Source organism: Trachemys scripta, chromosome 17, assembly GCF_013100865.1.
Source record: "Trachemys scripta elegans isolate TJP31775 chromosome 17, CAS_Tse_1.0, whole genome shotgun sequence".
Lineage (NCBI taxonomy): Eukaryota > Metazoa > Chordata > Testudines > Emydidae > Trachemys > Trachemys scripta.
The window spans coordinates 13,897,134-13,911,542 of record NC_048314.1 but is presented as its reverse complement, the minus strand read 5'-3'; the positions used below and the strand labels follow the sequence as shown (position 1 = coordinate 13,911,542).

General features: G+C 42.8%; 1 protein-coding gene across 2 annotated transcripts in view; it reads right to left on the bottom strand.

The window, feature by feature from the left end:
* The window catches only part of NUP188 (nucleoporin 188), a 48,232-nt gene that overhangs the window by 21,892 nt on the left and 11,931 nt on the right, over nucleotides 1–14,409 (bottom strand). Inside the window, exons 11-24 of one of the 2 annotated variants that reach the window (XM_034793715.1) lie at nucleotides 13,865–14,065; nucleotides 12,645–12,734; nucleotides 10,979–11,044; nucleotides 8,717–8,836; nucleotides 7,756–7,882; nucleotides 7,439–7,594; nucleotides 6,635–6,761; nucleotides 6,087–6,174; nucleotides 5,918–5,994; nucleotides 5,307–5,421; nucleotides 4,624–4,744; nucleotides 4,364–4,430; nucleotides 3,641–3,769; nucleotides 1,680–1,736 (exon numbers count right to left, since the gene is read on the bottom strand). In XM_034793715.1, coding sequence (XP_034649606.1) covers nucleotides 1,680–1,736; nucleotides 3,641–3,769; nucleotides 4,364–4,430; nucleotides 4,624–4,744; nucleotides 5,307–5,421; nucleotides 5,918–5,994; nucleotides 6,087–6,174; nucleotides 6,635–6,761; nucleotides 7,439–7,594; nucleotides 7,756–7,882; nucleotides 8,717–8,836; nucleotides 10,979–11,044; nucleotides 12,645–12,734; nucleotides 13,865–14,065 — 1,541 coding nt within the window. The remainder of the gene's footprint in view (nucleotides 1–1,679; nucleotides 1,737–3,640; nucleotides 3,770–4,363; nucleotides 4,431–4,623; nucleotides 4,745–5,306; nucleotides 5,422–5,917; nucleotides 5,995–6,086; nucleotides 6,175–6,634; nucleotides 6,762–7,438; nucleotides 7,595–7,755; nucleotides 7,883–8,716; nucleotides 8,837–10,978; nucleotides 11,045–12,644; nucleotides 12,735–13,864; nucleotides 14,066–14,409) is intronic. The other variant, XM_034793716.1, reaches the window with a different exon arrangement.

Genomic DNA, 14,409 nt, shown 5'->3' with positions numbered 1-14,409 from the left:
GCTAGTATACATTTTTAGTGGGAGTCAGTGATCTGTACTGGAGGAAAGGGATTGAAGAATGGGAAGGCAAATATTAAAAAGGGAGCTTCTAGGCTACAAGTGGGAGTTGGACAGGTATCTGGGGCAGAGTTCAAGCTAGTACAGAGAATTTAACTTTGAATTTTCTTAATTTTGAATGCATAATTATTTTCTCCTATGATGGCTTTTTAAAAGCAGAAACCTCCACTGGCTGTTAGCACATCTTATCCTGGTTAGTGCAAAATGAGAAGTCTCTTGCAAATGTTGCACTCATGAAGGTTCTAAACTCTGCTGTCTATATCAGCGGCTGTTAGAGGATCCACATGGCCTTTCGTTTCACAGTAGCTTGTTAAATCGGTAAGGGGCTGTTTTTACCATTAGTCTCACTTATAAAGAGTCCAAACCGATCAGACAAAGAAAAAACTGGTTCTGAATTGTATTAACCTTTTTAACCCTTATTAAAGTTTAGGGACAATTTTTTAGAGATTAATGCCACAGCCTCCCAACAGATCTCACCTCCCCCTAACAAGTCCAGGCTCCCCCTTCCCTTTTGTTCTGGAACAAAGCAGAGGTGGAAGGCGTGAGCCTTAAGGCCTCCTAACCCCTTTTCATCACAACACATCTTTAGGGGCGGTCAGGCGTGTTAAGATGGGAATGGTCATGGCAAGGAAATAGGAAGATGAGGCGAGGCAAATTGCTATACCTGGGGCAGAGGGTCACTCAGTGTCTCAGAGTGAAACTGGAAGTAGGGTCACACAGTTTTGGGTGGTGGCTAGATGGGGCCTCAGTATGAAGATCAATATTTCCCCTTAACTGCACATCTGCTTTAGGAGCTGCTTAGTTTGGGACAAAGGGGGGGGCCAAAGGTACCCTGCTGTAAGCAGGGCCCAACTCCTCCGCTGTCTCTGGTGATTACCTGAGATCTCCCTCAGGCAACAGGCAGAGTTTATAACCTCTTCAAATCCCCAACTAGTTCCTCTTATGAAACTCTGCAGATACAACTGCCACAAAGCCGGTCACAGAAACAATCTTATACTTAAAGCCTTAAAATCTGACCCTTCATAATTACAAGCTTTTCCACTTCAGCTTGTTGGTAACAGTCCTGTATGTCAGTTCTAACTGAGAATTAGCATGTAAAACAAATGTGAAGTTTTCCAACCAAGCCATTTCTCAGTTACGAAAAGACAAAATAAGTTGTAACAATTTTGAGTCCCCTTCTTTATTTCTTCAGACTCCCATAACTAAGAAACTAACCTCAAAACTTTGCAAAAAAATTCTACTATGCACAGAGACTATGGAGAAGAAATTTCAGGCAGAAAGGAAAATTTACAGAAAGTTACACAGAGGAGAGCCAAGTTCAAGATCAGACTTATAATGTCAGCTGTTACAATCTGAATGATAGAGTTATTACTGTGTTTAGATAACTCCATGAAAACAAAGAGGCAATTCAGAATTGAAACTGATGCTTTATCCTTATCCCATCCCGCCATGCATGTTTCCAAATTATGGGTGATTTTACATATTACAAAGGCTATAATACAGAGGGACAAGAAGGTGAGATAAAACTAGTCTTCACCATAAGTCAGACATAGCATGTTATCTGAACATAAGGGTTTTTTGGAAGGGTGGGGTGGTTCTGGCTTGCATAATATTACACTTACTTCCACAAATCTGCAATGCGTGCAATTCCCTTGAAATTCTCCAGGGAGTGAGTATAACTGTTGGACCAAACAAGTAAAATAAATCTAAAATTTCTAAGATCATGCTACTTCATTTTTATAGAAGCAAGGCACAGAAAGCATGGAAAGGGGAAGTACAGAGGCAAAGCCAGGACAATTCAAGGACTAATATATAAAAGCAAGAGTATCGAAAAGATTAAAACGTCCTTGGCACAGATGGGTAAACAAGGCCCTGGAGCACACATAGTATCATAACTGCTGATGCATGCTACCTTTGATACAGATGTACGGTAACTGTCCAAATAGCTGTGTGTAAGCTCAAAAGCTTGTCTCTCTAACCAGCAGAAGTTGGTCCAATAAAAGCTTACTTCATCCACCTTGTCCCCCTAATATCCTGGGACCAACATGACTACAACAATGCTGCATGCAAATAAGTGATGGTCATTTTAAGGAGAGGAAAGGGAGAACACTACGGGGACACTATTGTTAAGGAACTATTTTTGACTAAACCAAACTTGGCTAAGGAACAACAGCCAACCTGTATAAACAGGGTGATGAGACAGCATCCAACAGCTACTGTAAAATAACCAAATATAGCAGTGTCATGTGTCTCTATGACAGATCAAAGAGTTGAAAACCCCTGACTTCTGTATACCACTGGTCGTCTGGGAAGCAGTTGCTAGTGATCCGTGAAGAGACAGCAAGCCACACAGTGCTGGCTCTCTTCCTTGCTTCCTGAATGTGCAGGGGAGAGGAGGACTACGTGGTAAAGCAGTATGTGCAGGAGGGGGGAGGAGCAGAACAGATAGGAGGGTAGATGAAATGAAGAGCCAAAGTAAGCAACTTGATTAACTTTCTTCACAAAGGGCAACCCACATTAAAGGCAGCTAAAATGCTTAGGTACTTTCCTAATGTTACTTTTCCACATAAGCAACTGCTACATTCATGAGAGATTTTATGCTCTCATGAATGGGAGAGAATGGGGTCCACATGGTCACAACTGGAAGGGCAGCTGTACTCCGTGCGCGCGCACGCACACTCATACTTAAGGTCCAGACTAAGAAGTCTGAAAACTTCTACTACAGATTATCTGTACTGCAGTCATGTGGCATCAGTCTATGAAAAATCTCTAATTCAATATTTCTATTTGTTTTCACTGTATTCTAGGTTCCCTCTTTCCCCACCAGATTTGTTAAAGTATCTGAAGAGTTAATGCTCCCGAACCAGAAAGGCTGGCTGGGTCCCCTGAGCACACTATTAAGGGCCAGAGAGAGTTTTTCAAAGCACAGAAGGACCTTTAGTTACACACTAATAAACGGATTTAACCATTGTTGAAGTGTCCAAAAGTAACTGTCCTGATAACTGGTTGGGGAGGAGGTTTAAGTTGTGAAGCAGCCCCCAGTACTGCCTTCAGGAATCCACCTTTAAGAAACTGATTAATCAGGAAACCACAAGGACTTTCTAACACTGCAACTCAAGCTTTGTAATGGTTTACTCATGCTAGCAGATTGTACTGGACTCAAGGCATGATTTGGAGGCAATAAAATTGGAACTTTTGCTATAAATTTTCCTGCCTTTTACTTCATTTGGTACTTTTATATGCTGAATCTAGTGAGCTCTTTATAATAGCATTGCTACAAGCAAGTGTGAAACAATCAAGCATACCCATATCCATAATGCAATACTCAGTTAGGCTAAGCAAAATCAGAAATGAAAAGCAACTGCAGGAATTAGGGAATATATATGAAGAGAATAAGCACAGCGACAGAAAACTGTGAATAAGCAGCAGGTTCTTGGTAATTTTTTCAGAATTTTGATCAGAGACAGTTGCCCTGATTGGCAGCTACATTGACTCCCAGCAACATGTAACCCAGTTAAACCACATTTCAAGTATGATTTGTTGCTGCTTTTTCCATGCCACAAGAGTGGAACATGTGACTCACCTACAGGACTGTGAGGCCATTACCATATCAATGGTGTCCACACCGATGCCCATGATGTTAATGACAGCCTGTCCTGCTTCCGTGTTGGCCAGGCTGAAGATGCACAAGGACTGCAGGCTTGGAGCATTGCTGCAAGACAAGGACACACACATTGGAAAGCAAGCAATCAAAGGAAAGGTCCTCTGCCTGATCTGATACACTCAACATGTATCAGTGCCAGCATCAACCCAGACACTACAGGGATGAGCACATTAGAAATGTGCAAGATAGAAGGGTCCTACTGATCCACCATGCACTATGAAAGTTAACACAAAGTAACTTCTTTCAATTTCTATACCATCCCCTCACTTCATCTCTCCCCCATTCCCCAATATGTTAGGTGCAAACCCTCAGAGTGGGCACACCAACCACAGAGAAGTGGATGGCAGTCTGGAATGTGCACATCTGCAGCAGTATAAAATTAAGTCTGTCCACTGGTTTCCTTCCCTTCATCAGCAGCTTTGCATAACCATCTGGGTTTGCCCTCTCTCCCACCCCTTTCTACATTTCCCTGGGCTCAACGTAAGCAAGATGGACCAAGGCTACAAAGCAGCACACTATACTGTTGCCAGTTTAGTATTTCACATTCCAAGTTACGAACAAAAGAAGAGTGACTGAGGTCTTCTGCACTGTAAATGGGGCTGTTGCATATACAGTGATGTATGAAATTCACTTCCCCCTTACCTGCTGTGAGGATCCATTTCAGGGCAGAGATTCAGAATAGCATGGATGAGCTGCAGGATTAGGCACCCTGAAAAGCAAGAATGGATTCAGTCTTCAGAGAGCAGTTGTTGAGTTCAGAAGCAATAGGTACCATTGCATTATAAAGTATAAATCCAAGTGCTCACTGAGCCATTTATAATGAAAGGGGGGAGGGCAACAGAGAAAGACACATTCTCTCTAGACAGAGTTCAACTTTGCTCCCCTTGAAGAGCTATCCTTACCAATTCGTTCTCTCACTCCATGGGAGTTATAGCGCCATTTGTGGTAGTTTGGTAACATTTCCTTCAGCACAAATACAATACAGGGCATCAGCCCTTGGCTCTGGGTGCTGCCAAGTTGCCCCTAGAAAAAGCAGCAACATTACAATTTCGATTCTAGTTCAAAGGTGTGACATCTTTGGTTGGAAGACATTTAATCCTCACACTCCAAAGACAGAAATAGGGGCCAGAACAGTTCTGCCAGCAGTGCTGCGCAATGCAGCACGGGGACAGAGGTTTATGAGCAATTTCTATTCTCTTGCACTCAAAGCAAATGAAGATCAGATGTGTTATGGAGGTAAATACACTTGGATCTCTCGAAGAGGAAAAGCAGTAGACAAAGCTTTCCTTTCCTGCTTACCCAGAGCAATGTTAATGGGACTTTGAAGAGACGGAGCCCTCCTGCCACCCTGATCAGGGAGTGAGTGCAATTTGCAACTTGAAGATGATTGTTGGAAAGACCAAATCATGGGGAAAGCAGGAGCCCCAGCACAAAAGGTGGGTATGTTGTCAAATGGAAACCAGAGGCGGCCCCACCCAAGGGAACCTCATACATTCAGTACACACCTTTACCTCATCTTCACCCTCACCAGCTAGTAGTAACCTATTGCTGCCAGAAAATGTAGGAGCACGGCAGAAACACTTACACGGACAAGAGTTGTGACCAAGTGTAGGAAGGAGATGGTGACACCATACTCGCCCTGAGGCTGTTCCACGCTCATCAACAGGTTTCCATAGCCCCCAGCATTCATTCCCTCAGCACTGTGGAAAGAGCGAGAGCGTGCATTGTATGTACAATAGGAACCAAGCATGACGGAGAAGTGTGCGCACATATGCAGCAGGGTAGGGGATCACATTAACTAATACACATGGGGGAATGATCCTGAGTAGAGAAAAGGTGATTCACCAAGCTCAGGACAAATCACCCTTGCATTTAAGAAGTATTTTACTTTTTAAGGGCAGTATCTTGTATTTTATATGTCTGATTAATCTTGCTTCTGCTGCAAAGCTAAGCACGTTTATGATCAGAGGGTATGTCTAAATGTAGTATTTTCTCCTTATAGAAAATATAAGGAGCTCAGTCACATGTGATTCAGTGGAACTGAATTTACAATAAGGATTTTGCCAGTTTATTATGCAAGAATGGAACATTAGGTGTCTGGATTTTAGAAAGTCTGGAATTCACACTAGTGAAACACTTACACCTCATATGGCATATTATCAAGGGAAGCAAAGGCACAAGAGAAAACTGAATTACCTAATCATGTGACTCATACTGGAAACTGGATTGGCAACAAATGGTAAGAACCCTGTGTGGTGAAGATCAGTCCAGACCTAGAAGAGGAGAGAGCAGTATAAATATACCCTTTATATATACACACGCGCAGACTATTCCATTTCACGAAAATCAGAAGGTATCCCCTCACCTTAGCTGGCATGCGGGCAGCCAATACAGTCAAACAATTGACACAAGAAGCAATAACATCCACTGGGGGAGAGATCACACTTGTTAACCTAGGAAAAACCCAGAGTATTATATATAAAATCTTTAGAACTTAGGCCAGGTCTATACAGTTTTTTGACTGGTATAGAGAGGTTGTGATTTCTCTGCTGAAATAGTTAACTCTGTACAACCCATAGTGTAGACACAGTTATATAGGTGCCTTATACTGGTAAAGCGTATTCTCCTTCCTTCAGGGATAGCTATACCAGGTGCATTTATACAGATATAACTGCATTCACATTAGGGAGAGCTGTACTGTTATATCATTATAGTTAAAGCAATACAACGGTTGTGTGTAGGCAAGGTGGTCTAGTGGTCTAAGCACAGGACATGAAGGCAGGAACTCCAGAATTCTAATCCCAGCTCTGCGACAGACTTCCTAAATAGTCTTTGGTAAAATTTGTTGTTGACCATTTTTCCCATTTCTAGCAACTTCAGCAACTTAACTGTCACCGCTGGTCAGCTACTTACCTCTGTAACAGCATGTAGATCCGTGATGTGATTGGCAGAAGACAATCTGCTATTGACACATCGGTGCTGATGACCTTGTGAACCAGGTCAATGACTGGCTTCACCCTCTGGCAGTGCTGAATCACATCTGGATAAAGAAAACTAGTATTACAATCTGGAGAAATGCATAAGCAGCATCACTCTCTCTCTCCACTCCTTGAATGATCTACTACGCTCTCTACAAGAGAGGTCCTAACCTTCAGTAAGTTACTTCTCAGATTACTCCACATCTCTAATGAAGGGAACATCTACTTTCCAGGTGCAATACAGAAATTGATTAAACTGGGACCATGTCCCTCAAATGACCAAAGACAGAAATGTGAGGGTGGGCGGGATATTTTAAAAGGCTCCTGCTCATATTTTCTCTCATCTTAAATTTTGCCCAGCTCCCTATAAGCGCTTACCACCTCCTGATCTCTTTTATGGAGGCAGCATAATATGAAAAACGAAACCTTTCCACCTCCTGCTGTATTTGACTCTCTCCTCTCTCTCCTACTTTCTTTCTCTCCTTTCTTCCTCCTCACTCCTCTTCTCTAGTATTTGCTTCCTTCCCCTTGTCACAATCCCCAATGTGGTGCTAGACTCAGCCACAATGCCCTTCTGGAACAGCGACAGGCTGTTCCAATGGAAGTGGAGAATGTGCCTAGGACCTGTCCCAATCCCACTGAAATTACTCTTGATTTTTTTCATCTTATGTTAATGTTACTAATACGTCACACTCCTCTCTCCCCGACAACATCCACCCCAATTCCCCTCTTGCCTCACCTGCTGTCGATACAACATGGAGCAGCATCTCAATTTCACAGGTGAACAATGTCCAGCTGCTGTAGGAATATTCCCATCGTACTAAATATGCCCGGTCATCCAGCATCACCTGGCCCACTGTTCCCTGAGGTATTCGTAGGTTTGTCTGGCCCAGCCCTAAGGAAGGGGGAGGAAAAGGTGAAACAAAAACAAAGTCAGAAGCTTCAGAATGTGATCAGAATCCAGTCTTCACAATTAAAACCTGTAAGCAATTTGGTTCATAAAAAACTAGATCTGAAAGTGTTCCAAGGGTGAAGGACCCCACCAGAATTCCTTACCCAGGGGATAGAGAAGCTTTGGCACCTGCCTTCTCCAAAGGGTGCCATCTTCATGCGAGATCACATCAGGCGGCTTGTGTTTGTACAACTCAATGTAGAAGGACATTTTATCCAGGAAACTGTACACCTGCAAACGGAGAGAGCTACAGAATACAGCCAGAGAACTAGAGCTTTCAAAGGAACTATTAAGCCAGGCCATTTCTAGGGATAGGTAAGGTTACTTGAAATGCATAGTCTGCTTCCAACATGCCAACTCCTACTGAAGCAGAAATACCACCATCCTGTCCCCATGGAATTGCCCAAATAATGCCTCTCTGAACTAGTTAATCAGGAAGACAGGAACTAATTATGAGTAAAGCACTAAAAGTTAGCATCCTGACACAAGGCAATTGTCACAAGCTATGAGTAGTGCTTCAGCTCTGGGTTCTGGCAAAGTGGCTCCCATAAAGTTGCAATGAAATCTGTGCTTCCCCCGTTTATCATTTGATGTCTAAATTACTTGGAACTCTTGTCTACTGATTGCACATCATAAAACAGCAACTGAGTTATCCTCAGAACTTTGTTTTTTGCGTTAGCCTCCCTGAACATCATACCAATCATTAGAGCAGGAAGTAGTTCCAAAGCATAAAATACATTTGAGGCCCAAGCAACATTACTCTACAGTGCCACATGGGAGACCTGGGTTCAGTTTCTATTATCTTGATCCTTAGGATTGTCCGTGCTATGAAGGCAGCAAGTTCAGTACTAGAGAGACGGTGTGCCCTATATCATGCAACAGCAACACTTCTGGCAGGCTCGGAAGGAAGTCTTGTCCAGACCTCTTTGGCCAAAAGGTTGATGGTTGTTACCCAAGGCATCAAGGATGGGATGTGTGTGCAAAGCAAGGGGAGAGGGTCTGACACAATGTTCCTTTTCTGTCCAGATACAAACTGTTTTCCAGATTTCTGGCCAGGTTCCATACCTTTTTTGCAGTAGATTTATCTGATACAAGGGCTTTGAGCAGCTGCAGAAGAGGAGAGAGAAGATGTGGGAACATCCCACACACACTGTCCAGGATAATACCCAGACCTGCGGTTGGCTCCTGGCCGTGGAGACACAAAAGAAAAACTGTTACTAAACAAAAAATGATCAACATGATTCTTCTGCTGGGGGGGGGGTCAATGCAGCAAAGCAACTTTAGTGAAGAATGTGCATAGGGCTCCTGCTACTGGAACATTCGTGTCGCATCTACAAATCCTAGCATCCAGAGGTTTAGAGAAAAAACAACACTCAACTATTTGCATCATTCATTGACCCTTAGTGGAAAGTTAAACTTATCAAATTAACAAAGCAAATGTCATTACCAGTAAATCTGATCAGAACCAGGTGGTGATGAGAGATGCCTGGGTTCCACTATTTCCTGCTTCGTGTTGTTAAATGTTAAGCAAATGGCTCCATTCAAAAGACCACTAATTTCATCTCTACGGAACATACACCTACTATTAAACATGAACAAAAGCATCACTCCAGCCCTTAGTTTTGCTGTGATGGGCAACTAGTGTTAATGCCCCTGGGTGAGAGTGTGTGCCTGGTATAATGTAGGAAGGTAAAATGGAAATGGATGAGCAAATCTGTAACGAAGCATAATTAGAGGTTTTATGCAAGGGAAGGTGACTTAATCTCTGACACCACTACAACTCAGCCATTTATGTGACAAGAGCAATATCAGCACACAGTATTGTTCTGGCATTTAAACAATCCCAGCCGTGGTTTAAGTTACCATGTAAATTACTACTTGTTTCAGTATCAACAATGCAACCACAGACCGTACTTTAACAGGATGAGGGGGGGAGGGGCTAAGGACAAACCATATAAGAGACGCAAATGGAAACTAGCTCTGCAAGCCCTGCTAGAAACTACAACCAGGGAATGGGACATTGCACCCCATGATGCTTTGTGAAGGTATACTTGTGAATGTAAATATGACATAACTGGAGTGTGTTTTATGTTACATGGCATATGCAGCACATCTCTGCAAAGGTTATGATCTACTGAATATATTCATGCTATTTATATGCATGTATCATTTCTGTATTCAAACTTATGAATATTGGCTGTGTATTTGTTTGATTTTAAGTAGCCTTAGTAAGGCATTTGGGCAGCTTCTTTAGAAAGGAATTTGCAAGTTAAGTGCCCAATCAAGAAACACTCAACAGACAATGGATCTTGGAAAGCTCCAATCCACACAAGAAGTCTACCTGAGGACATTCAAGGTAGCATGAGAACCATGGCTGCTACCTGTACGTTCTGAGTCACGCATGGACATGCGACTTGCCCATGTGACTCCAAAACTCCATCTTGTAGCTGGGATTCTACACAGGGGGAGGGAGGGGTGTCCACCCACAAGAGAAAGTCTATTTAAACCCCTGGGAGACCCCTCCATTTGGTCTTCAGCTGGTTCAAGAGATAGCCTCTCCACCCCCAAAGGATACCTGAAAGAACCTGGAACAAAGGACAGTAACCACAGGGGTGTAAGTGATTGCTGGACACAGACTAGAAGGAGGCTAGTCTGTAAAAGAAACTTAACTGGAACATCTCTGAGGGTGAGATTTCATCTGTAATCACTTTCTTACTGTATTAGAAATAGGCTTGCATGTTTTATTTTATTTTGCTTGGTAATTCACTTTGTTCTGTCTTATCACCTGGAACCACTTAAATCCTACTTTTTGTATTTAATAAAATCACTTTTTACTTATTAATTAACCCAGAGTATGTATTAATACCTGGGGGGGGGGCAAACAGCTGTGCATCTCTCTCCTATCAGTGGTATAGAGGGCGAACAATTTAGGAGTTTATCCTGTATAAGCTTTATACAGGGTAAAACGGATTTATTTGGGGTTTGGACTCCATTGGGAGCTGAGCATCTGGGTGTTGGAGACAGGAACACTTCTTAAGCTGTTTTCAGCTAAACCTGCAGCTTTTGGGGGATGTGGTTCAGACTTGGGTCTGGGTTTATAGCAGGCTAGTGGGTCTGGCTCAAACCAGGCAGGGCATTAAACCCCCAAGCTGGCAGAGAAAGTGGGCGCAGGGGTAGTCTCAGAACACCAGGTGGCAGTCCCAAAGGGGGTTTCTGTGATCCAACCCGTCACAGGGAATATGAACACCCCATTTCTTTCTTAAAAGAGCATATTTCAGCAAGTATGACAGCAAGCAGGAAAGGCCAAAGATGTCCCAAAGTACTCACCGTCCTCCAGAAGAGCTGTGGAATGCTGGAAGCTGCTAGAACTTCACAGGCTGCATCAATGATGTCCTTCAAAAGAAAGTAATTACAAATTACTTAATGATGTCCTTACAAAATAATGTAATAGGAAACATTTAAATTTACATTGTAATTACTCCTGTAATTAAATAACCCATTAAAGGAGACAGAAGCCTTGTGTAATGCAAATGAAGAACTTTAGCAGGAAAGGACTAATTTGTGTGCGTTTGAAGGCAAGTGGTCATTGTGTGTGATGATCAGAGATCAAAGACTCTAAATGCACTTGTCTCTCTCCCACAGTTATAGAAAGAGCCCACTGTCAGCTTCTTTTCTGTAAGAAGAAGCTATAAGTATGGATTCAGGGAAAGAGCCGGGATCTCTGGACTGTTTGGACTATGACAGGGAATGGTACCTGATGCAAAACAGAGATCCAAAGACAATCTGGGTACCCTGAAAAGATTTTTGGGAAACTAGCAGTTTATTACATCTCTATCACCATTTAGAATTATAGACTGTGGCTCACCTAAACATATATTTAACCTGCTTTAACCTCTCAATAATGCATTTCCTTCTCTTAGCTAATAAACATATAGTTAGTTTACTACAGAATTAGCTACCAGCATTGTCTTTGGCGTGAGAACTAGAATGCAACTTGACCTGAGTGAGTGACTGGTCTCTTGGGACTGGGAGTAACTTGGATATTTGTGATTTTTGACATAAGTGACCATATATCACTAGGTCCAGTTTGTCTGGGTGGCAAGACAGATTGTCTGTGACTCCACTGTAAGACTGCTATATGATCCAAGAGTTCACATTTGGTACTGAGCTGGTGCAATTTAATTCAGAACATACCACCAGTCTGGTGTCTCTGCCCTGCTTTGACATTCAGCCCTGAGGTAGGCACTCATGGTTGTGAGCCATGTGTGGCAACAGTCATTCCCTAAATTGGAACTGCACACCCTAAGCTAAATAGGAGGAAATAAACAAGCTCATTTTAACCCGAATATACACCAACTCTCTCTAAAACCACACTCACTGCCAATGAACTGACTGGCATGGGATATGGTAAATCTGCTATGGAAGTAATAGAGTATACTGTCCTCCATACCCTAGGAGCTCAGTGCCATTATGATATATCTTATCCCCATTTCTTTCTGACCAATACTCCAGCATTTGCTCTGAAACCATTGGCCCATCAAAATGTAAGAAATAATGGAGATATACCTATCTCCTAGAACTGGAAGGGACCTTGAAAGGTCATCGAGTCCAGCCCCCTGCCTTCACTAGCAGGGCCAAGTACTGATTTTGCCCCAGATCCCTAAGTGGCCTCCTCAAGGATTGAACTCACAACCCTGGGTTTAGCAGGCCAATGCTCAAACCACTGAGCTATCCCACCCCCCCTGTATATTTAATTAGTACCCAGCAGAGATGTTGACAGTTTTCAGAGTTGGAAGAACCGTAAAGTTTGTGTTATGCATTTGGAGTAAAACACAGTGGGCTCCACTTTCAGAACTGTCTACCTAAATCGTGCAGTGGATACAATCCCAAACACAGAATTTGCACCCAGAGTACAGGTGGCCAGTTTTGAATGTTAGGTTATGGTAGGTTATAATAAATAAGATAACGGACACAATGAGCCTTTGACACTTACCTGCTGATTGCCTAACGTATGTAATTCCAGCGAGGTCAGAACAAAGGAAAGCAGCCCATAAATACACATGCAAGCTGTGCTGGCAGTACACTGTAATGCAAAAGAAATGTCAGTGAGTGACAGTGGAGACTATAAACCCTATTCAAGAACCAGGGTATAGTTCATTACAGAACATATGCAACAGCCCTCAGTTTCCTTAGCACATCATAGACATGTGTCTCTGACCCACTGCCCCTTTCTGCAGGTATATAGAGAGGGGATCACCACCTCAGGCTAGCCAATGTATCTATGGGAAGACAATAGAAATGGGAGCAGCAGTTAGTGAAGTGCCACATAAAACCACCTAAATTCTTATGAGTCAATGTGTCTAAAAGCCACCCTCCTCCCACAGCCCAGAATCCTCTTCAAAACAATCATATCAAGAAACACTCAATGGTCAGAAAAAGGAGAGGGCTCTTCTTCCATCAATGTCTGGCTGACTGACAGCTACTGGAGCTTTGGAATAGTTTGTTCTAGTGAAATTGTTTGTGGGAAATGGTGGCAGAAGCCAAAAGCTGCAATTGCTGGTGCATCCATGGAGTCAACTTAACAAACAAGATAAGTATGATAGTAATAAACGTTCACAAAGTCATTAGAACCAGAAGGGACCACAAGATCATCATCTTTGATCTTCCATCTCTCACAGTCCACTAAACACTACACAGCTACCTCCAAACTAACCCCAACAAACAGAATCAGACCAAAATATTACACAGCCCTTAGGAGACTAGGCAAAATTATTGTGTGCCACAGGCACAGAACAGGAGGGACTCAAGATGCATCAATGCACAAGGCTCTTGAAAGGCTGAGATATACATCTCTCTCTCTTATATAGATATAGATATAGATAAAGAGCAGATTTTCCAATCACTGGCCAGATCTGGACCTTCCCCAGCCAAATCTAGTCCCTAACAGAATAACTTGGGGAAATAAATGTTTAATCTGCCTTCTAAACCTACAAACACTTCATTTAACTTCCACCCTACACAGAAAGGAGCTGAAACAACAACACTGATGTCACTTACTGGCCAACACTTCACTATGCACTCTATTCAGGATTGGAGTTAGACTTCCAAAAACAATGGCCTAACCTACCTACCTTCCCCCATATCTTCACACTACCAATACCATAAAGCCCCCTCACCCTGAAGAGCCTACAAACATGACAACTAGAAACTTACATTCTTCCCCCCACTGCTGAGTGACCGTAGCAGCTTTGTCAGGTACTGGAATATATTCAGCTGGATAGCAGTACTTCCCATTCGCCTGATCGCATTGGTCGACTCCTCTGGGGTTACTGTGTGACGGAGCAAAGCCCAGGCCAAGAGCACAGGGGCATGATGAGAGATGTCCCCTAAAGTCAGCAGCAGATGGTCCATTTCCTGCTCAGAAGACAGGATACAAGCAAAGAAATCAAGACAGGCTGAAAGAATCCCTGACCCAGCAAGCATTCAGCTGACTAAGGTGTAGCTCTAATAATCACCTAATTCATGCAAATAAATGTCTTGTATAAAAACAAGGATCTATAGAGTTGACCAAGTTGTACTTTCAGGAAGAAACTGCTTAGCATGTTTTTTCTGTCATGCTGATTCATACCCTTTGGGGAAGGAGGTGAGAGGGTCACAAAAATAAAGCAACAGAGGGTCCTGTGGCACTTTTGAGACTAACAGAAGTATTGGGAGCATAAGCTTTCGTGGGTCAGAACCTCACTTCTTCAGATGCAAGA